The sequence below is a fragment of the Leptosomus discolor genome, chromosome 3 (genome assembly GCF_034619465.1).
Source record: "Leptosomus discolor isolate bLepDis1 chromosome 3, bLepDis1.hap2, whole genome shotgun sequence".
In the NCBI taxonomy this organism is placed as follows: domain Eukaryota; kingdom Metazoa; phylum Chordata; class Aves; order Leptosomiformes; family Leptosomidae; genus Leptosomus; species Leptosomus discolor.
In genome coordinates this window covers 47084556-47106923 of record NC_141393.1, presented here as the reverse complement: position 1 = coordinate 47106923, position 22368 = coordinate 47084556, and the positions used below count along the sequence as shown (strand labels likewise).

The 22368-nt window shown below is 42.7% G+C and overlaps 2 protein-coding genes across 2 annotated transcripts in view; both read left to right on the top strand.

Moving 5' to 3' along the window:
* Window positions 1-120: 120 nt before the first annotated feature.
* On the top strand, window positions 121-16312 carry API5 (apoptosis inhibitor 5). Its single transcript, XM_086462615.1, has 14 exons — window positions 121-262; window positions 3765-3926; window positions 4844-4937; window positions 5944-6009; window positions 6391-6542; window positions 7876-8082; window positions 8624-8728; window positions 9416-9505; window positions 10008-10189; window positions 10405-10498; window positions 11011-11067; window positions 11961-12037; window positions 12411-12547; window positions 14165-16312. Exons 1-14 carry the CDS (start codon window positions 194-196, stop codon window positions 14242-14244), a joined length of 1572 nt encoding a protein of 523 aa, XP_086318741.1. The 5' UTR covers window positions 121-193; the 3' UTR covers window positions 14245-16312.
* A 1165-nt stretch (window positions 16313-17477) lies between these two features.
* TTC17 (tetratricopeptide repeat domain 17) overlaps window positions 17478-22368 on the top strand; it is a 60791-nt gene continuing 55900 nt past the window's right edge. Inside the window, exon 1 of the mRNA XM_086462611.1 lies at window positions 17478-17684. Within this exon, the coding sequence (XP_086318737.1) occupies window positions 17478-17684 (207 nt within the window). The remainder of the gene's footprint in view (window positions 17685-22368) is intronic.

Sequence of the window (22368 nt, the reverse complement as noted above, 5' to 3'; positions counted from 1 at the left end):
GGACAGCCATGAAGGAGCTCCGCCGCCCAGCCGGCCGGGGGCGCTGCGCAGGCGCCGGCACACGGCTGCTCTGGGACTTCCGCCTCGGTGGTGCTGACGGCGGAGGCCTGAGCGGTAGCGGCGGCCTGAGCGGCGGCGGCGTCAGTGGCGGCCTCGGTTGCAGCGGCGGCTTCTGCCTCTTCTCCGCCGCACCATGCCTACCGTGGAGGAGCTCTACCGCAACTACGGGATCCTGGCGGACGCCACCGAAACAGCGGGCCAGGTGCGGCGTGGCTGCGGCCTGCAAGGCCTCGCTAGGCCTCGGGCTTGAGTAGCGCGGCGGCGGGGCCGCGGGGAGTGCCGGGCTGGGAGGGCTGAGACGGGGCGGGTGCTGGGCGAGTGAGCGGAAACGGGTGCCGCTCGCCCCGTCGGACAACCGGCTGGCCCCCGGGGCTGTTCTCGGTGTAGGTTCCCTGACGACGCGGGGCTGGGGGCGGGTAGAGATGAGCTTCACGCCCGCGGTTCTGCGAGGACGGTAGCAGCTCTCGTCGTTTTTGTAGCGTCGTCCTCCTCCCGTCCTGTCGGCAGGTCTCCTTTTAAATTGGCGTCGCGGGTTTTAAGTAGTTATTAGCTAGGGTCACACTGCTTGTTGCATGGCGGCGGGGAGTTTCGGCTGGCGAATTCAGGCCTTAAAGAAGACGCCGGTAGTCATCCAGGTCTGATCCAGCGCACTTGCAGTTCCGGAGAGCTTCTGGCAGGCTCTCTTGCGAAAAGGCTTGTTGGAGGAAGGTGAGGTCTGTTACGGTTTCATTACTGCCTGTAGCCCTCTTTTTTTTCCCTAAGGCAAGAATGGAAGATCGATCCTCACGGCTAAAGGAGATTTTTATCTGTAAAATCTTGGCAAGATCTGCCATTTGTTTATACTGTTACTGAGTTATTCAAAAAAAGAGGATAATTTAGTATATTACCAATGCAAAATAATACAGTTAGTTAAAACTAATTTTTTTAATTGCATTAGGCTCTCATTTTACTGAATGGCTAACTGAAAAAGCAGCAGGTACTTTTTTTTTTTTACCGTAGTATACATAAGAAAGAAAGTAGCATTGCACATACCTAGCAGTGGACTTTAAACTAGATACTAGTATGCAAGGTCGTTTGGACAGTTCTTTAAGAGAACAAATAATATGGTGGTTGTTTGGGTTTGGTTGGGTTGTTTTTTTTTAAAAAAAGGGATTTTCTTTTTGATTCAAGTCTGTTCACATTGCTGGTGTGATTATGCCCTAGTGAAACAAGGCATCCTTGCAGACAGTCCAACAAAAACATCATCATGGATCCAAACAAAAACTGCAGCTAAAATGTGGGAACTGTGGGGAGGGATGCAGAATAAACCAGATACTATTACTATGCTGTTTACGCGGTCCATCGCCATGTTGACCATAGTGGGTAGCTTTTGTAAGATAGGAATGGCCATCTCGGGCAGAACAGACCCCAGCGTAGTTAAGGAATGCATCCTGTGACAGGGATCAATAGCAGATGTGTAAGAACCCCTGGGCGTAAGTATAGAATGGTATTCCTGATACACTCTCCCAGCTTTGCCTCTCTCCGGGTTGCAGGTTTCCAGAGCCAGAGATCCTGTCTTTGTAATTAGTATATCTTGCTAGGTTTTCTTCAGTGAACTTCCCTGATGCTTTTTTTAACTGGTTGTATTTCTGGCATACAAATGTTCTGTGGCAAAATGTTCCATTAACCTTGGTGAAGGAGTTATCTCCTTTGAACTTGTCATATCATAATTTTATTTGATGTTTCAAATTATTTCATTCTGAGAAACCATGAGTAATTGTTCCTTATTCATCAGTTTTAGCCCACTTATTGCTTTATTAACTCTTAACAACCTTATGAACGTGATCTCTTGGTACAAGAAGTCATAGTCACAGTCTCAAACAAGAAACTTTGAACATGAGGAAAAGAGCAAAGGGACAACCAGGAGTATGACATAAAGAGAAGTAATTTAAAAGACCAGAATTACTGAGTTTGTGAAAGAGTGTTTCATTTAAGGGGCTCAGGTATGATGAGTCTGCCTCATGAGTGGAATGATGGTGAGAATTTGAAAACGACTTAGGAAGCAGGGTTAAAACAAAGAGGAAGGCAAACTTTTCTCCATAACACATTGTGAAACTTGTCACAGAACATAGTAAGAGTACGAATTGGTTCAAGAACTAACCTGGAGAAATTAGTGGATGCTTGGTCAATTGACAGTTATTAAAAATAAAGGTCTGGACAGAAAATAAAACTGTCTCTGCTGCCCTTTCACAGACAGAGGAAATGTCTGAAACTGAAGGATCATGCTGCTTCTGGTGTTGCCTGCTTTTTTCTTGAGCAGTCAGTGCTGCCAGGTACAGGGTAAAACAAATTCCTGCCTGAACAGTATTTTGCCTAAATGGTAGGAGTAGTTAGCATGCAGTAATACAAATTCATGAAACACAAGCTACTCCATTGCTTTTTTTATGAATTAAGTAATTTGTTCCACCAAAAATTTGTTCTTAATGTGCAGTCTGAGAACCTGTGACTATAATAATGTGTATTTCGTTGTTAGTTTCTGATGGCTCATTCCTGCCTTTGCTGTTGAGTGCGCTCTGTTGGCACAGCTACAGAGCAAACCGGATGGGGATCGGCTGAAAAGCAACCGTTTTTTCCCTTGGATATTCTTACAGATCAGTGTCCCAATCCAGTTCAGAATCTGGCAATACAGAGAGCTGTCAGCAAGGTGTGGGGAGTGGTTAAGGAGCATTGATAATACTGCATGTTAAAATACAGCTTACTTCAGAGGGAATTAATGCAGTATACTGCTTTGTAAAGTGGTACGTTACTTTGCTATAGGTGAACTTCTCTGTGGAGTAGGGGTGATGATGTATGCGGCTCTGGGAAATTTAATGTAAATAAAGCAGTGTGTCCTGTGCTGTTGATGTTGCTGTTCAAAGTAGGCTGAGTTGTCTAGAGCACTCTTATCACAACCGCAAGGAAAATGAATGATAGAAGGTTCTGATTTCTGCTGGCATCCTAATAATGCTGACTTTTATTTCACAGACACATAGCTCACCACAACAGAGCTTTCCATTTATTCTGAAGTTCAAGTCCTGCAGGCACAAAATCGGAAACGCCTGTGTGATTCCAGTTGGAGCAGCTAGAGGATATTCTACTCTGTTGCTGAAGTGTTCGTTTCTATATTTCAGATGGAGATTTCTGGGGTTTTGGATCTAGTTGCTGTTAACAAACCTTCTAAGAACTATGTTATGTTAACTGCTTGAATAGATGCCAAAGATGCTTTAGCACAATATATGTTAAAAATCATTCATGATCCATTCCAGTGGCAGAGTTATTGGGAGAGGTGACCTCTACTTGAGAGACAATTAATAAGCAGACAGAATGCAGAAACTCCTTGAAAAACTGCCCAAGTTCAGTGACGGTGATCATGTCATTCCTTGAGTCGCTGCTAATCTAGTCACAAGTGGTGTGCAAGAGCTGTTGGCCTTGGGGCTAGCAGTTTGAATGGTAAGCACTTGAACAGACAGAGAAACCAGAACAGTAAAAACAAGCCAAGAGAGGTAAATTTTACTACATTGGCACAGTTATATTGGTCTAAAGAGATAAATTTATTTCTTTGTCTGAAGCTTGTATAATATAGTTCACTTAAATAGCTGAAGTGAATGGGAGAGAAAAAATCCTTTCCTTGTCTTCAGAATACCCCAGGATTTTTCTATTTATGTATTGTGTTTTTACCCTTTCAGCATAAGGATGCGTACCAGGCGATTTTGGATGGTGTGAAAGGAGGTGCCAAGGAGAAGAGACTTGCAGCCCAGTTTATTCCAAAATTCTTCAAGCATTTTCCTGAGCTGGCTGACTCCGCTATCAATGCCCAGTTGGACCTCTGTGAGGATGAAGATGTTTCTGTAAGAAGAACAACCTTGTAGCACGTTGATACATTGAATTTATATTTTGTTGTCTTTGTTAATTTATTTTTTTATAGACCGTTTCTTTCGGGAGGGGAGGGTTGGTCTTTGGAAAACTTAAGACTACTTAGTTGTATTCCTGCAATAGAAGAATCTGTTGTGTGATACATCAGTTTTCATTTGTCTTTTTCACTCCCATCGATCAAAGGCATAGCTCTATAGAAAGAAACTTAGATGCAGTTTATTTGATTATCTATTACATTTTTTTTTCCTTTCAAAAAGTATTTTGTGGTAATTGATTCTAAAAAATCCTGCTGGGAGGCAAGAAAATTCTGTTGGCACCTGAGAACCATGGAGATGTGATTCTGAACGTATTGTTCTTGCAGAAGTTGTGAGATGCTTCATGCAGCTTCTGTGGTGTTGATAGAAGCTGTACCTTTGAAGCATCTTTGGTTATCAGATCTTAAATGATTTGGGCAGATCATTCAAGGATTTTTGTTGGTGCTGGGAACAAAACCTAGAGCTTATCTCTGCCCTATGCACAACTGTAAAACTGTCCTTCCTGTTAGCAAATAGACTCCATAATAACACAGAATCCAGCCCTTCATTTAGTTGATCAAATGAATGATTTTGTGAACAGAGGTGCTGTTTGAATTTGGTTTTTTCTCCAGCACTGCTTAGATCTAAATAAATTATATTATTTTCTTTCTAAATACATCGTAATAGCTTCATAGCAAATGTGAAGTTTGGACTGCCATTAAGGTCTGAAACTGGAACATCGCTTTCTGAACATGATACTCATGTTGAAAGAATATATGGTCATCTTCTAAAATTTGGCTGATTTTTTCTGCCAGACTTTGGTAGCTGAATTGCCTGATTGATTGATTTTATTTTCACAATACTGACAATTTTGACAGATCCGGCGACAAGCAATCAAGGAATTGCCTCAGTTTGCCACTGGAGATAATCTTCCTCGGGTAGCAGACATACTGACCCAGCTTCTACAGTCAGGTAGGAGACATTGGAAGTTTCCTGGTTGATCTCTTTGTGGCACACCTCAAAATGTATGTGATTTTGTTCTGTAAAATGTTTTCTGTTGATTCATAATCTGTTACAAAGCGATCTGTCCCGGTGCCATTCATGTCCTGCTTCTGCTCTTCCCCTCCCCACTTTGTATTTGCTGCACAGTTATGCTGCTACTTCTGCTGAAAAGTTGCTAATTATCCTAATCTAAAGTGAAAATCTTTCTTTTAAATAAAACAATTTTTTTTTCATTCAAGTTCTTTGAAAGCATCTGTAGAAAAAGGAGGGGGAGGAACTGAAACAAAACCCATCCAGTTACGGACTGCAGCAAATTGCCTTCTGAGAAAGAGTTAGTGGATTTCTAATCCAGATACTCAGGAACTTTAACAATCCTGAAGGCGTTTTCTTCCATACAATGCATTTTTGTTACAAAATACTTAATTCAGAATTTAACGTACAATATGTATTTTTTTTAATCTCAGTAAGTTAGAGTGATAAATATTAGATGTTCGAATTTGTATTAAAAATGCAGGATTAGATCTTTAGGCTTTTCAGAAGAGACTTACATGTTTCTCCATTTGGTTCGAGAGGAAAATTGTTTCTCCCACCTAGAAATACTGTAGATTACTTAAGAGTTTAAAAAGAAATAACTATTCGTTTTACCTTAATTTAGTAAAGGTCACCTAGTTTATTCAGCGGTTTCTTAAAGTGTCTAAATGTATTGATCAATAACTTCCCTTCAAGGTTGCAGTCCTGTCAAGTTTGGCAGAGAGGCTGAAGTGGCAAATAGCTTTTTGTTTTGTTTCCAACTTTCCTAATCGTAGCTTTCTACTTGCTTAGTCTAGTAGTTATTAAAAATACATAAGTAATGTTGTTTATAGTTAAATGCTGAGGATAGAATACTTCTTTTGTGATATCAGAAATCTTTCTTTGTTTTTCTGCTCTTACGTTTGCATTTCAAGGATATGGATATCAGATTTTTTTCTCTCTTCAGATGATTCTGCAGAATTCAATTTGGTGAACAATGCTTTGCTCAGTATATTTAAGATGGATGCTAAAGGTAAAGGATGTATTTTTCTATAAATGTCTTTTATTAATGCTTGCTAGTTATTAATGCTTGCTAGTTTTTAGTAGAATGAGAACAGGACTTATTTTTTTATCTTCTTAGTACAGTGTAAAAGTTAGAGACATGGGCTCATTGGTTGGTTTTACAAATGATACTGAACTTTTCAGTAATTGTGGGTCTGAATTATACACACCAATAAAAAACGTGGATTCTTATATCAAACTATGTGAAAATTGTGGTTTTTCTTAAAAGTTAGTATAGCAGTTATATTAAAATGTCTCATGGAGTCTTATAGGAAGAAACTTCCTTCTGCGTAGAAGGTTCAGCTCTTAACTTCTAAAACAATTAGCGTTACCTGATTTATTCTCCATTCAGGGACTTTGGGAGGCTTATTCAGTCAGATTCTTCAGGGAGAGGATATTGTGAGAGAGCGAGCCATCAAGTTCCTCTCTACAAAACTGAAAACCCTGCCCGAGGAGGTGATGACAAAGGAGGTAGAAGAGTTCATACTGACTGAATCAAAGAAGGTGAGTGTCTTATTTCGGTACAAAGAAAAGTATTATTAAACCATCCCTTATCCCTGGCATTGCTGTGGAGGTCTGTCTGTTTGAACCACATGTAGAGTTAAGCATTGTACAGATGCGGTCTTCTAGTTACCTATTTTGCCACAATCCAAACTTCACAGCGTTATTTTTTGTGGAAATGTTAAATAATGCTAGGGTCTTCTCATTTTGTGAGAGCCACTTTTATTAGAATCATAGAATCATTCAAGTGGCAAAGGGACTTTGGGAGATTGATCACCTCAGTGAATCCTGCTCAGCTGAATTCAGATCAGATTTCTCAGTGCTTTCTCCTGTTGGCTTTTGAAAACCTCTAAGTATGGAGAGTTCCCATACTGTCTGGGCAACCAGCTCCAGTGTTTAATTGGCTTCAATGTGACTTTTTTTTTTTTTTCCCTCATCCAGTTGGAACCTCCCATTTCAGTTTTGTATCATTGTCTCATTCTCACCCTGTCCACCTCAGTAAAGAAGCTGGCTTCTACTCTTGGTGACTTGCTCACCCCCTTAGGACGTTTTTCCTTCAGGCTGAAAAAGCTCGGTTTCCTTAGGTTCTCCTCACAGGTCACGTGCTCTAGACACTGATCACCTTGTTGGCTGGGCTTTCTAAAGCTCATCAACGACTTCCTCATACAGGAGGGCCTGACATTAGGTGCAGTACTCCAGATTTGGTCTAGTGAGGGCATAGCAAAGGAGGATCCTTGATTCCTCTGCTTCCCTCTACCTGCTGTGTTCTTGTCACAGCCCAGGACACTCCTCATCACCCAGGGAATGCTGCTGACACTTAGATTTAGCCTGCTGTCCCCCAGAACCCTCAGGGTCTTTTCAGCAGAGCTGTTCCCTGCCCAGTCAGTCCCCAGCAGGTGCTGATCCAGGGAAGTTAGTTCATCCCAGGTGCAGGACTTGTATTTGCCTTTGTTGAATTTCATGAGATTCATGTGTGTTCCCCAAGCTGAGAAAGAAACAAAAAGTATTAAAACAATCAATAATGAGTAGATACTCATTTAACATTTATTCTGCCTGAAACATACAATTTTGTTCAATAAGAAATTTGTTTTTAAGGTTAGAGTTCAAGAAGGATAATGTTTCCTATGCACAACTTGATGGCAGTTACTTTAGTTTGAAGGTGCCTACAATTATACTGTATGTTTTCATGTGTTCCTTAAATTTGTGTTTTTAAATAACTAGAAGCTAAATTCAGATGCTAAATATTTGCATACTGTACCTTTTCAAATCAAGTAGGTTTGGCTTGGAGGTTTGCAAATTACCACCATAGAAATATGTTTTCTGATGTTCTGTTAAGGTGCTGGAAGATGTGACAGGCGAGGAATTTGTTCTGTTCATGAAAATACTGTCTGGATTAAAAAGCTTACAGACAGTAAGTGGGAGGCAACAACTAGTGGAGCTGGTAGCCGAACAGGCCGACCTGGAACAAACGTTCAATCCAGCTGATCCAGATTGCGTGGACAGACTTCTACAGTGTACTCGGCAGGCAGTGCCACTCTTCTCGGTATGTATTTATTTGCTGTGCATGAGGAATATTGTGAAAAGTAATGGCTGTAGCTTCTCTTCAGAGTTCTCAATGATTATGTTAGAATGACAGCAGATTGGTACTACTTCACCTTCTAATGTCTTAAAATGTTGGAAAACGTCCTTAAAGCCTCCAAATACAAAGAGCTTTTGTGTTATTCTCTGCTCTTCGACATTTTCTTTCAGATTCAGATGTTACAGTGAATTATGACAAGATTCTCACATTAGGTTCATACACCTAATTCATACACCTTGATTATTTCAAGTCTAGTGCCAGGCAATTGCAGCACTTAAACACCTGTTCTTGGGTAATAGGCAATCTTTTCAGCCCCTGTTGCAGACACCCTCTGAGTTTAAGCTACCTGGAAGGGTCTCTGCGTTTTAGGAGTTAAAAGTTATTTAGTTTTATTAAAGCTTTAAGGTATAGCTGTGTGGTAGGCATTTGTAAGGATGGTGGAGTGGTGGGGGAATAACTCCTTCAAACTCAGAGTAGCCTGAATAATATGTGGTATTTCTTGCAGAAAAATGTTCATTCCACAAAATTTGTTACTTACTTCTGTGAGCATGTTCTGCCAAACCTCAGTTCTTTGACTACTCCAGTGGAGGGTCTTGATATCCAGTTAGAGGTAAGCCAAAGCTACAGTGTCTTTCAAATCCTAAAAAATAAGCATCTTGGACAAAGACGGCTTATTTAAAAATTGCAGATTCCTTTCTTGAGTGGTTTTTAGTTCTTGGCTTGGAGGAAAACCAGCTACACTAGGAAAAAAAAAAAAGTTTGCTGTATTGAGGCGTGACTGAGCATTGCCTTTTAAAGCATGTGTCATTTGTCCTGAGCTTTTGAGGTAAGGCTAGAATAAGTAGATCTGTGTAATCATTTCTATATTGCTGTCAATTTTTGTTAAGCACATAGCATTTACTGAAATGATTGTTGCATGGCTTGTGCTAATTCAGCCTCCTAAGGGAGTGGCTTAATGTCTGTAATTTTGCTTACGTTAATCAGTGCTGCAGCTTCAGTTAGATTTCTAAATCTGACTTCGAAGGGGAGCTGTGCTGCCGATGTGGGAGATGAAATTTTGTTTACTTGTTGACTAATGATGCTTGTTGGGATTGGAATACACAAACATGTGTTTCTGTTTGCGGACATGAAAAACAGACTAGACATGTTCCCCCTTGTATTCTTTCCTGATGTTTGGGAGGGGTTTAATTGTAATAGTTGACCTCTACTAAACCAGCCATAATGATGTGATAATCACTTAAAAAGCCTTTGTACTTTTCAGTTAACGCACAAAAAACCCTTCTGTCCTTATATGTAGGTTCTGAAGCTTCTTGCTGAAATGAGTTCATTTTGTGGTGATATGGAAAAGCTGGAATCAAATTTGAAGAAGCTGTTTGATAAGTTACTGGTAAGACTAATTCAATTCTTATTCACGTAAGACACTTTTAAAAAGAAAAAGTCTTCATCAAAACAACTTATTTTTATCTATTAATCTGTTTATCCTTTTTCTAAAGTGGCTATTTCAAAGATAGCTATCTCCGTGATACAAGGTCAAACATCATGTGCAGTTCAAAGCCTTTGTAGATACAGAGAGCTGTTACCTGCATCAGGTTTGTAACCCAGTAAACTCGTGTGGTTTTGTTCTTTTTAAATCTTATAGCCATGAGAGACTCATGTTGATCTAATTAAAGGCTATATCTGCACTGAATTTTAAGCAAATTCAGCGCTATTGCAGCATTGGTGGAGTGACCGTGCTACCGTACTATTTCCTCTGGGTCAGAGGTGTCAAGTCACATGAGTGTAAGCAAACCACCTGCACCAGTAAATAAACCCTCCAGTTCAAACACTGCAAACGAACAGTCAGTCTGCATAAATGTCTCATGCATTTGGTTTTCCTTTCTGTGCATTAGGAGTATATGCCCCTTCCTCCAGAGGAAGCAGAGAATGGGGAAAATGCTGGCAATGAAGAGCCCAAGTTGCAATTCAGTTATGTGGAGTGTTTGTTGTATAGCTTCCACCAGCTGGGTCGTAAGCTTCCAGACTTCCTCACAGCCAAGCTGAATGCAGAGAAATTGAAAGACTTTAAAATCAGGTATTCACTTAGAGGCAAGTGTTAGAGTTGCCTGTTAGAAGGTGTGAATTAGTATTGTCTGGATGCTGAAAAAGCTCAAATTAGATTGATAGAAGACTGACTTCGAGCACTTTTCCTAAAGAGTTAAAAAGGAGATTACAGTTTCCCTTTGATTATGCTTTTATTTTATGGGAATATGAAAAATTTATTAACAGATCGCTTTTAAATTTTTTTAGGCTACAGTATTTTGCTCGAGGGTTGCAGGTGTATATTCGTCAGCTTCGTCTAGCACTTCAAGGAAAAACAGGAGAAGCCTTGAAAACAGAGGAGGTAAGTAGTGTTCAGGAATTCTGATTTTTCTAATTGAACCTACCGAAATAACCATTGGCACACATTAATGGGCTGCAGTCTGTTGTAAGCATGCAGATAGATTAAGGGAGTAATACTGCTCCCATCTATTGCAACCGCATCTTACCTGATGCTGCATTTTGCAAATTAAGATGATCTTTTAGCTTCTTCTGTTGGCTACTCTCTACATTCGGATGTATTTGGCTTAACTGTGCTCTGGTTTTTGTTTTGTATTTTCATATGGGGGGGGCAAAATTTAGTGTGAAGTATGCTGGAACATTAAAAGCAACTAGTTAGTGTAAAGCTGCAGGAAGCCTAAAAGTAATTGTAATGAAAAGTCAGAAGTGTACACACTTTTCACTAGGACTATTGCTATAGCAATTCACTGGGAAGAGCCATCAGTTTAATGTTACAACTTCAGCAAATGCAGTTGGCATAATTTAAAGCTACTAGAATAGGTGTTCAGTGGTGTTCCTTTTTTTTTTTTTTTACAGAACAAGATTAAAGTGGTTGCTTTGAAAATAACCAATAACATTAATGTTTTAATCAAGGTAAGTTCTCACATTGTGAAGGAGTAAATTCACACAATAAGAGTAACCTATGCACAAAAAAAGCAATAGATTTGATCCAAGTTGTGTTGTATTATTAAGTTAGTCAGGGTTAGCCAGCTCAGGGTTGCTGCCCGCTTTACCGTCTCTAAAGAGACATGGGTCTGCTGTTTCAGCAAGCCACTTAGCCGCTGCTGCTGCTGTCGGGACAAGGTGTTGAGGCCCTTTTTTGCAGCAGTAGTTGCCCGCAAGAGCAGAAGACCTTGCTTTAGGGGTCTCTGGATTCTGGCTGAGCCTTTTTCCTTGTCAATTTTGCTTTCCTGCAATGGCAGGGAGGGGTAAGGAATAGTTTGAAGAGGTGCAAGGAGATGTAAAGGAGGGAGGAGGCAGAGCAAGCTGCTACGGAGAACCTCTTTCTCCAAAAAGTCTAGGAGAGATGGGCTGCAGAAAGAGACTTCCATCCAGAGCTCTCGAAACCTTTCTGATTTCTTCTAACCACCTTTTTCTCTCTCTCTTCATTTCTCATCTCTCACTCTCAATCACCACAATAAACCAAAAACCTTGCCCACGGCATTGAGGAGCCTATCTTTTACCATCACAGGGATCTCAGATGATTCCCTGCAGGAGGCATTGTAGTTCATTATAAGATGCTTAATGTGCATAGGGAGAGAGAAAGAGCATATTATGTCACCCTAATAAACTATTAATATAAATCTCACTTGAATTTCCTAGTAAAGTGTATGGGCTAAGGCAGTTAGCTACTGCCACCTTCAAAAAGGATTTAAAATTGTTGGAAAGTAACTGTTACTGTGGAGCCTCAGTAGGTAGCTAAAGTTTTGAAATGCAATCAACATGAATTTAGCTGTAGAATAAACTGTGCAATTTTGCCTCCGTAGGATCTCTTCCACATTCCTCCTTCTTATAAAAGTACAGTTACACTGTCCTGGAAACCAGTACAGAAAGCAGATGCAAGGTAAGAGGGTTTCATTTAAAAAAAAAAAAAAAGATGGTGTTAATTGTTGTGGTTTATGAAATAAAGATCCCAAGCTGCATCTGTGTGTGTATATATATATAATATACACAGCACATGAGGTAAAAGTTTCACAATCAAAAATAACACCCATCCTGGAAGGAATTAAGGCTGTGGAGTGATGATCTTAGTTTTGTTTGAGGGATACAATAGACCAAATCAACTGGAGACTAGCTTGCTTCCTCTCTTGAAGTATTATTCAGGGCATCTTCATTAGCTGCTGCTAGCTTCCAGTGGCTAATCTTTGAGGCTGAACTGCTGTTCTGTACTTGTCACCACAGGGGCATAATGGTCTGTGTTTGTTTTCTTCTGTCAGTCAAAAAAGAGCAAGTGAAGATACAACCTCAAGTTCACCCCCAAAGAAAGCTTCGGCAGGACCAAAAAGGGATGCCAGGCAAATATATAATCCTCCCAGTGGAAAATACAGCAGTAACCTGGGTAGTTTTTCTTACGGTAAGTTAGGCAGCTTGGAAAAACTTTGTCTAGTGACGGTGTGCCTTGGCGCAGGGAGAACAAAGAAATTAAGCCAACTTTCTGTCACATTGGAAGATCAAATTGTACTGTCACCAGTTTTTGTGTGTAATGGCCTCTTTCTAGCTATTGGTTTATTAAAGGGTTTGAGTGTTACCAGCCTATAAACTGTATGTCACTTGCAAGTAGTTTTACTAGTGTTTTAATACAAAGTTAGTAATCAAGCTGTCACTGTTACGACACCGCACTCACACCCCCAGTTTCTCATTGGACAGACCGGTTGCTGCAAATGGCAGAGCTGGGCCGCTTCCTATCATGCGACTGGACCTCTGCTGAGTTCCTGTTGCAGCCACTGCTCATGTCACAGGCCTGATCCAGAACTTGGAATTGCCAGGTTCGCTGTGTTACGTCGCACACGTCCTCCTGTTCCCAGTCAGAGTGATTCTGTCTCTCTGCAAGCCGTGTGTCTGGGAACAACGTGAGAGCAGTTACAGACTGGATGAATAGGCGCAACGATGGCAGCAACCCGTTCTTGTTGCCTTCCCTGTAGGCCCGTAGGTCCTACCTCTGTCAAGTAAACAGCCAGATTATCACCCATGCCCGTAGGTTGAAAAACTGATATTAAGCACTGTCTTATATGTAAAACAAAGAGAAAAAGATATAATCTTCTGCAGATTTCTTACTGCAGACCTCAGGTGATGCACCTCTGTCTTTTGAGATAAGCTTGTAGTCCTACCATTCTAAAAATCAGGAAGTTTTCAACCAAAAATGTTTTGTTGCTTGCTACTGTCTTTAGTTAGTGAGATGCTTAGGCCTCTGATCAGCTTTTGATTTCTGTACTCTTTAAAATAAGCACACAGTTCTCTTCGTAGATTCATATGAGCTGTATTTTAAGACTGGACATGAAGAGAAGCCATGGAAGGGGAATGAGAGTTTAATACATTTTCAAACAAATCCAAAGAAACTTTAACAAAATATTTTATGAGTGGGTTTTTTTGCTGTTATCGGATTTGTTCTTAACAAAGGGAAAGGAAAAATACAGTATACAAATAGTTTGTGTGGCATCTGTCTGCGTGGAAGATTTTTAATTGGATATAGTTAAGATACCAACCCAGCAAAAAAAACCTGAAGTATGCTGATGATAACATAAAGTTAGGGATAGAAAAGGACAGATAGACTGACAAAGTTGTGGGTTTACATCATTTGATAAAATCACTAGGAGCAAGTTAAACACCTCAAGATCAACATGGTGTTCCTGGACAGAAGGGTGAGCTAAGGAGCCTGATGAAGTTCTTTACAGACCAGTGTTCAATTCTGGGTTAATGGATTGGTCCAACTATAGTTCTAAAATAATGTGACAGTTAGGTATCATAGTATTAGTGTGTGGAAAGACTACGTTTAGTTTAGAGAGGCTGGTTCTCCTGACCTCCTTTTACAACTAGGGGGGGTCTATCAAAGCTTAACTTGGAGATCTCATGGTATTAAGCAGGATTAGCCTCAGAGACTTAAGTCAGCCTTCAACACCTCCAGTTACTGCTATTTAATTTTAATCTGTGTACAGCATAAAACCTGGATGAAGAGTTGTGACTTTTTTTTCAGAGCAAAGAGGTGGTTTCCGGGGTGGACGAGGAAGAGGCTGGGGAGGCCGTGGCAATCGTAGCCGAGGAAGAATCTACTGAGCAGACGGCTAAAGTGAAAGTGCTGCTCAGCAAGTTTGCTTGGAGTATTGTTTCCTTCAAGGACTGCCTTCCACTAAGACTGACTTAAATGTTCTTTATACCTTTGTATGTATGATCTACTTTTCTAACGGACTACAAATTGTCCATAGTGAAACCACAACTGTATTTTTGGATGCTTACAGTCAGCAGTTTTGGGTTCTTATTTTTGAAGTGTCTTCAGGATTTATTCAAAATTGGAAAAGAGCGAGATGTTCTATCAAAAGCTAATCTTGACGGTTTCTGTATTAACCTAAAAATCGGCTACTGCATAACTGAAACTATATAATTGAGTTTATGTATTAAGTAATGGACGGGAAAGGCATGACAACAGAGATGTGTCAGATAAGCTTAGCAGCTGCAGTGATCCTTTCCTCTTCTATAACCATATTTTGCAATATGTGGAGAAGAGTACCATTGTCAAATTTGCTTTGATTTACTTTTTTTAAATGGAATTGAATGAGATGATACATGCTGGGGTTTTTTCTAAAGTTTGCAACATGGATGGAAATTTATTTTGCTTGTAGCATGAAGCAGTCCTTTTACTTAAAGATGTGGAGAATGTGGTGGGTTTGGTTTGCGCACCTTACTCTTCTCCGTGCATTGTGATGCAAAAGTGATGTTTTGCAAATGAATTTTTAATGTTCAGTATTAATATGTGCATATAGTTATGCCGTGAAATTTCAGTAAATGAACAGGAAAAACAAAACAATAAATGACTAAAATTATTCCAGGAATGGGTAAAGACTGATGCAGTGATTACACTTCATAGGCTGGAGCCGGACCATAGCAGTACCTCGGCTCTTTTCTGTGTTTTGCAGATTTATGGCTTAGTTGGCACTTGAGGCATGTTTTGTTTGGGTTTCGTTTGGTTTGTTTTGTGGTTTGGTTTGGTTTTGTTGGTTTGGGGGTTTATTTACCAATACAGTTGCATTTTAAAAATATATAAATAAAATTGTATTTTGGGTAACATTGAAAAATTCCAGCTATGTAGTTCAGTTCAGGTGGAAAAGTTAACAATTCCATGCTATTTTTTTCCATAGTAACTTGGGATTCTTAGTTACTGGTGTACACCCAGAAAATATAATGTAAGAGCACAATGCTTTTGTTTTTTTATTCTCACCACTCAAAATTTTTACTTCTCAGGTCATTCAACATTGTAAAGGAATAAGCAGATAGTAAAAAGAAGTTGGGACAGAGGAAGACAATTTTAATAAGTGTTCCAGGGCGTCTTGCTGTAAAATAGCTTAGGCTTTAGAAGAATGAAGATTATTTCTTACCCTCCTTTTTTTGTCCAGCCATTTGATATCCACAGACACAGACAAATGCCTGAAAGTGATGTTTCCCCACCTAGTTCCATTCGTATTGCTTGTGAATCAGACTCGGGTGTCTTCATTAACACTCTTTGGTATTTACTACTACAATCAGAAGGCCAGAATACCAAAACTATGTCAAAGTTAAAGACGTTGTTGATTATTAGAATTAGAAGTCTTATTTTTGCTTAACTCCGGAGTAGTAGGCAGCAAACTGTGGACATTCCAGGACATGTATTTCTGATTACATGCCAGCTGCTAAACTCGGCTTTGTCACTAAAACCAACAAACTTGGTAAAGAGCTTTCAAGAACAAATTGGTGAGATCAAAATGTCACTCTGAAAATAGGCCCTAGATGGTTAATAAGCTTCCATTGGGGAAAAAAAAAAATAGAAATTTTGCACTTGTGGCTATAATTTATGTTTTGAGGAGATTAACAAATGTAATTGCAAAGCCAAAACATAGCTTGTATTTAGACTAATAACTAGGTACTAGCAGCTTATTTTCTCACTGAATTTTGAGTGAGTCTTCCTTAGGGGGCTCCTATTTTTCAGAGGTGATGTGCAAAGTTCTTGAGGCCTCAGAAGTAGCAGATTTCTCCCCCTCAGTTTCATATTTAATTTGAATGCAGTGAGTTTTTGTGGAGACACCTGTTAGCCATCTTGTTGAATTGTAAATGTTCCCTTATGCTTTTGGAATAAATTCATTTTGTAAATTTGTTTGGCTCGTTGTTTCACAGTTACTCTGCAACATTTTGTGTTGGCTGAGGAAAAGGGTACTGTGGTATCTTTCTGTTTTAGTGACTTACTCCTTAGATTGCTATTGATTTATTGAGCTGTGTGCCGCTAAGGAATAGATCTTTGCAAGGCTGCATTAGCTGTTTCAACTTCTAAATACAAAATTTTGGAATAGCAATTTAAATATTCAGCAAAAGCTGCATGGCATACTTATTTGTGAGTTAGCATGTGAAAAGGAGTTGTTCATTGTCTTACTCAACCTCCTAGCTGTTGACAGTGCAATAAAATTTCTAAGTATCTTATGACAGAGCAAGAGTGGCTTGGAGTAGATGCCTGTTGGGGGTGGGGTTTTGGTGAAATCTGTCATGCGTGCGCTGTGAAAACTGGCAGCAGTAAGGAATTAGCATACTTGAGGGAATATGTTCTCTCCTGGGAGAAACTGAATCCCTTGGATTAGCTTGACCATTAATCACTATGACACCATTTGTGAACTTTTTCTTGTTTTTACTTAAGCAGTTTGAGTTACAGGCGAACTTTGCTGTTTAACAGGCTTTGGGAAGTCTGGTGTCCCCAAGAAGCAAAACTGTTTGCAGCTTGCTTGCTGACTTAGAAAGGTCGAACAGACCAAAGTTTGAATTTGACAGCTTTTAAGTCTCACTCGGGACTGGGCAAACAGGCTGCTGCTGCTGGGTTGGTATTTACCGTTAACTTGAATAGCAAAAGAAAAGGTTAGATTTGCTGCTTGTTGGCATTTAGACTCGGCCTTGAGCTCTGGACAGCGGCTCTGCCGTTACCGGTGACTGCTTGCGGTGCAAAAAGGCTCAATGAACCGGACTCGGCTTCCTCGGCTGGGTTAGACGTGCGTGGAGCAGCCGAGACGCGGTGCTGCAACACGGAGCCCGCACCAAGCTTTGGCTCTCGGCGCGGGCGGTGCCGCCGCCATCCAGCCTCCTTCGCCTTGTGGCTGCGACTGTGGAGGTCCGGCCGGCAGGCTGCCAGCGCCGTCTGAGACAGCGGCCCGGGGCCACCCGGTTTGCCGGCGGATAAATCGGGCCCGCCCTAGGGCCTGTCCCTGCACCGTCCCTCCGGAGAGGCGCCACCGCCCCGCAGCCGTGGGCGCAGCCCGCTCGGCCTTTGCCCTCCCAAAATGGCGGCAGTGGCATTTCCGGTTCCGGGTGGTGCGGGCAGGCCGGGATTGGGGAAAATGGCGGCGGCAGGAGCGTCTGGGCTGGGGCGGGCGTGGGTCTTCTCCGGCTGGGCCCTGGGCCTGTGCTCGCTGCTGGCCTCGGGGACGCGGCCCGCCGCTGCCACCACCCACTGGGTGGTCACCGAGGATGGGAAGATCCAGCAGCAGGTGAGCAGCCCGGGGGGCGCGGGGAGCTTCCCGCCGGCGCCTGCTCCTGCCCCAGCCCGCTGCGGCAGCAGGGAAAGCCCTTGCTGTTCACCCGTGGTCTCGGCCTGCCCCGGCGCGGGGACGGGGCCTTTTCACCCGGTGCGAAACCCCGCCTGTCCGAAAGCCGCTGCACCCGGCCGGGCGGCGGTGGCAGTGGGCGGCCCTGGCACGGAGGTCTCCTCCCGCGGTGGGCTGGCGTTGGTCCCGAAACGTGGCTTGAAGCCGCCGGAGCCCCGGGATGAGGCGGCGGGGAGGAACAGCCGGTGGGACTAAGCGAGGCGAGGATAGATTGTGACTGAAACGGCGTTTGGAGCAGCGGCGGTTCGTGCTTACCTGCAGCCTCCACGAAAGCCTTCAGCTCTTTAGGCCGTGCTGCTGAATAAGCACGAACGCGGGGTCCCGCTTCGGTGGCGAGAGCAGCAGGACCTCGACCCTGGCCCGCAATGCGCACCGTGCCCTGCCCGTGGTGCGCGGAGCCTCCCGGGGCCGACGGCGGCGGCGCTGCCCCTCGCCGTGCAGGGGGTGCCGTCCCCGGGGCTGGCGCAGCCCGAGCTGCGGATGAGTTTGCGATTTTCACATCCCCGCCGCCCCCGGCTGCTCTTCGTTCCTTCTGGAAGTAAGAAGGATAAACGGGTTGGGGGGGGTGTCCGCGTGGTGCGGAAGCACATGCGATCCCTGTTCTGCAGTAATTTTGTGGGTTTAGTCAAAACGTCTTATTTTGATAGCGGGCTGTGCCTCACGTTTCGCTAAGCGGCTGAAAGAGTCCTTGTGTATTTCGTGTTTGGGCTTTTTCGTGCTTACTTTGCTCCCTCTGTGTTGCAAGGGGAACAGTACCAGAAATCCACTTCTATGTCAGACCTGCTTTGCTCTTCAGCGGAACTGCCAGGTCAGTTTCCCTCTGGAGTGGAAGAGTTAATCGCTGTAGCCAGCGGTGTGGCCTTCCTCCCGTAAAAAGTGTGGAGAGATGAGTGTCTGTTCACATCAGCTTCCTTCTGTGAGAAGTTTTGATCGTGTCTCCCGTCAGAAAGCATTAAGGGCCCTAAGGCGGGCGGAAGTGCTTTCTCTGCAGGGTCTTTGTGGTTCTCAGGCACTTCATCTGGCTGCGTGGATCCAGGCACTCTCTCACCCTAGTTAATCACAAACTAGTGAATGGCAACACTTGCAGTGCAATCTCACCTCCTTTTCCCACTTTATGTAACGGGGAAGTGGCGAGAGTATATGATGATGGTCTGGAAGCATCTGCATGTGTATATTAATTGTATTTTATCGGATTTGGGTCAAGTGTCGATGTTGATTATTGCATGAAAAGCAGCTGTGACTTGAAAAAATCTAATTCGCTAAAATGACTTGAAAATCTGATTAGCTAAATTCAGCAATGATTTTAAGAAATGGCTTTTTATGATGTTAGTTAACTGATGATACAGGTAGAAGCTTCCACTGTACCACTACTCTTAAGCAAGCTATTCTATTACAGGTACCAGTGCTTTCAAAGCAGGGGCATTCCCATGTTCCATGTGTGAAGTTCTCAAGGTATATAGCTGAGGTGATAAAATAATATCTGTGGAATAAGTTCTCTTACCTGCATGGTCAAAATTAATCCATCCATTTCCAGCAAGGAAACACAAATTATAAATATACTACTACTTGGAATATGATAAGCTGAATTTTTCAGTAACTGGGATGTAATGCTGCTAATTGTCAAGAGGTTTTTTGAAATAAGATTGATTTCAGCATCTGTTACTGTCGTCTCTCTGGTTCTTTTGAAAATTATACTTAAATTTGTGGATATTGCTATCCCTGCAGAGCACCTCTGAACTGCATTTTTTCCATTTATTTGTATTTTGGGGAAGGAGAAGAGTGCGCATTTTCTTGAGTGAACTTGAATGATGTTTTAAATGCTAAAATGTAATTGTGGTTTGATAGTTAGCAGCAAACCCAACGGATAAGCTCCATTGTCCGGCAGTAGGAAGGAGTTGTCATCGTTCCACTCTACACCGTACTGGTACAAGCCCCACCTCGAGCACTGTGTGCAGTTTTGGGCACTTCAGTATAAGAAGGACATCAAACTATCAAGAGTGTGTCCAGAGGAGGACAGCCGAGGTGGTGAAAGGTCTCCAGGGTAAGACTTAGGAGAAGCAGCTGAGGTCATTTGATTTGTTCAGTTTGGAGAAGAGAAGGCTGAGAATATTCTTCGTTCAGTGGGTATTTATCACAAGAACTTGTATTTTTACCAGTAGACTTAGCCATTCAATCCTTTCCCGCTGTTTTTACTTTGAGCATTTTCAGAGTGACTTTTGTCCACATTCATCGTGTAAACTCTTTGGCTGTACAGCTTCTTGTGTTTCTCTGCAGTGTCTGGTGTTTCAGGTTCTCGGTGTACATAGAGCGTTTCATGTCGTCTGCTTCTCTACTAGCTCTAATTAATCTACTCTTGTTTGGTAGAAAAATATTGTCACATCAGGTTTTTCCATAGTACTCTAGACTCCTCCTTTGAACATCCATTGTGCTGGTTCTTGCTGCTTGCACAGCAGCCCAAGTTTGAAATTTGAACCACCTCACCTACTAGAAGACAGCTCTGTAAGTCAAGACTCATGTTTGGAATAAACCTCAACTGCTGCTGGTTTGAACGCAATAACCTAGATAGGGTCATAGAGTAATGCCACGTGCCCTGCAGCTCAAAGCAGGGCCAACTAGGTCTGGTTGCTGAGGGCCCTGCCGGGCTGCATCTTCTGTCCAGACATGGTGATTTGACAGCCTTGCTGGATGGACATCTGGTCCAGTGGTCAACTGCCTTCAGTGTGAAATTTTTTTTCATCTTTTCTGATTAGAATTTTCCATTCAACATTTTCCACTTCCAACAGAAGTACAATGCCTCTCGCTGTCGCACCTCAGGAAGAGTCTGGCTCTGTCTTCTCTGTAACCTGCCTGTAGGAAGCTGAAAACTGGAGCAGTATCCCCCTGCAGCTGAGCCAACCTGCTTCTCTCCACCGCTCTGCGTGTTATGTGCTCCAGGCCCCTCACCCCCCTGAATGGGCTTTGCTGGCCTTGAAACCGTGGACAGAAAGCTGAAGTAGGAGCATTCCCATGGGTGCCGGGTGGAGGGGGATGGTCACTCCCCTCGCCCTGTTTGCTCCAGCCTTGCTGCTGCAGCCCGGGATGCAGTTGGCCACCTCAGCTGCAAGGGCATGCTGCTGGCTCATCACCCAGCTTTTTCCCCACCAGAGCCCAAACGTCGTTTTCAGCAAAGCTGGTTTTTGTTCGGCCCCAGCCTTTCCCGCTGCACGGGGTTACTGCATCCCAGGTGCTGGGTTTGCGCTCACCGTTGTTGATTTCATGAGGTCCCTGCCAGACTGCTTCTGCAGCTCTAGCTGCAGCCTTGTCTTCCACTGTGGCTGCCCCTGCCCTGTATTTGCAGAGGACACCAAGCTCGCCAAGGTTCTTTTTTTTCCCCTGTCATTAGTAAAGGCATTAAACAGTGTTGGCCCGGTATTTATCCACAAGGGATGCTGCTGGTGATCAGCCATTGTTGGACTTTGCGCTGCTTGTCACAATGCTTCCAGCACAGCAGTCTCTTACTGGAAGTGGCTAATACTGTCAGGTGGCTAAGAGTGGTGGTATTGATTGGCATTTATATTATTTAATTTTAGAAATGTTAGCATCCTCACAGCCTGAAACACAATTTTAAAGATTGTCACCTTTTTACAGAGGGACAGGCTTAACCTTCATTTGAACTCCCTCAGTTTATCTGGATGAATCACGTATAATGAAGATGTGGGCAAAACTGAAGTGGCAGAAGACTGTCAAGGGTTGAGGCTGGGCCGGCCACTAACAAATGACACGTTCTCTGTTGACCCCTCTCCCCTCCCAGAAGGGGGAGAGAGAGAGAACAAGAGAGAGAGAGACATACGGTTTGGAAAAGAAATCTAAAACAGCTTTAATGAAACAATAACAAAAAAAAGAAAAGATAATAATAAGAAAATAATGAAATATATACAAAACCAATACCGAACCCAACTCCCCCCACTCTGATGATGATACATCACTGCTGACACTGCAGGGCTGACACTGGGGCAGTCCCAGGCTGGACGCAGCAGCAGACAGGAACCAGATACAGGAGCTGGACTCAGACACTGGATTCAGGGATGCAGAGATCGGGATCGATGACAGAAGAACAGACAGAGTCCTCCTCAGATGTCAGCCATTGAAGAAGAGAGATTGACCCTCGTGATCCATCAGCTTTATACTGAATACGACGTATATGGGATGGAATACTCTGTTGGTCAGGTTTGGGTCACCTGTCCGGTTCGCTCCTCCCTGCAGGTGCGACCTTTTATGTGCTTTTTCACTTATGGCACCCCAACACGGAGTACAAGATTTAACAGTGACCTTGGTCGCCATAAGAACAAGTATAAGCAAGGGCCTGTCTGCACACCATTCCTTGGTATTAACTACAAACATCAAGCGTTATCACTGCTAGAAGTAGTCACTGTCTGGAAAAACATGCTGCTGTTTTTCAGGAAGTGCAGTTACTTAGAAGAGACTTAACTGAAAAGGAAAATTGATAAAACAGAATTAGTTCTGGTTTAGCCCAAACCAGGACAAAGACCCAGACATTCCCCCTGCTAAATGAGCCACTAGCTGTGGA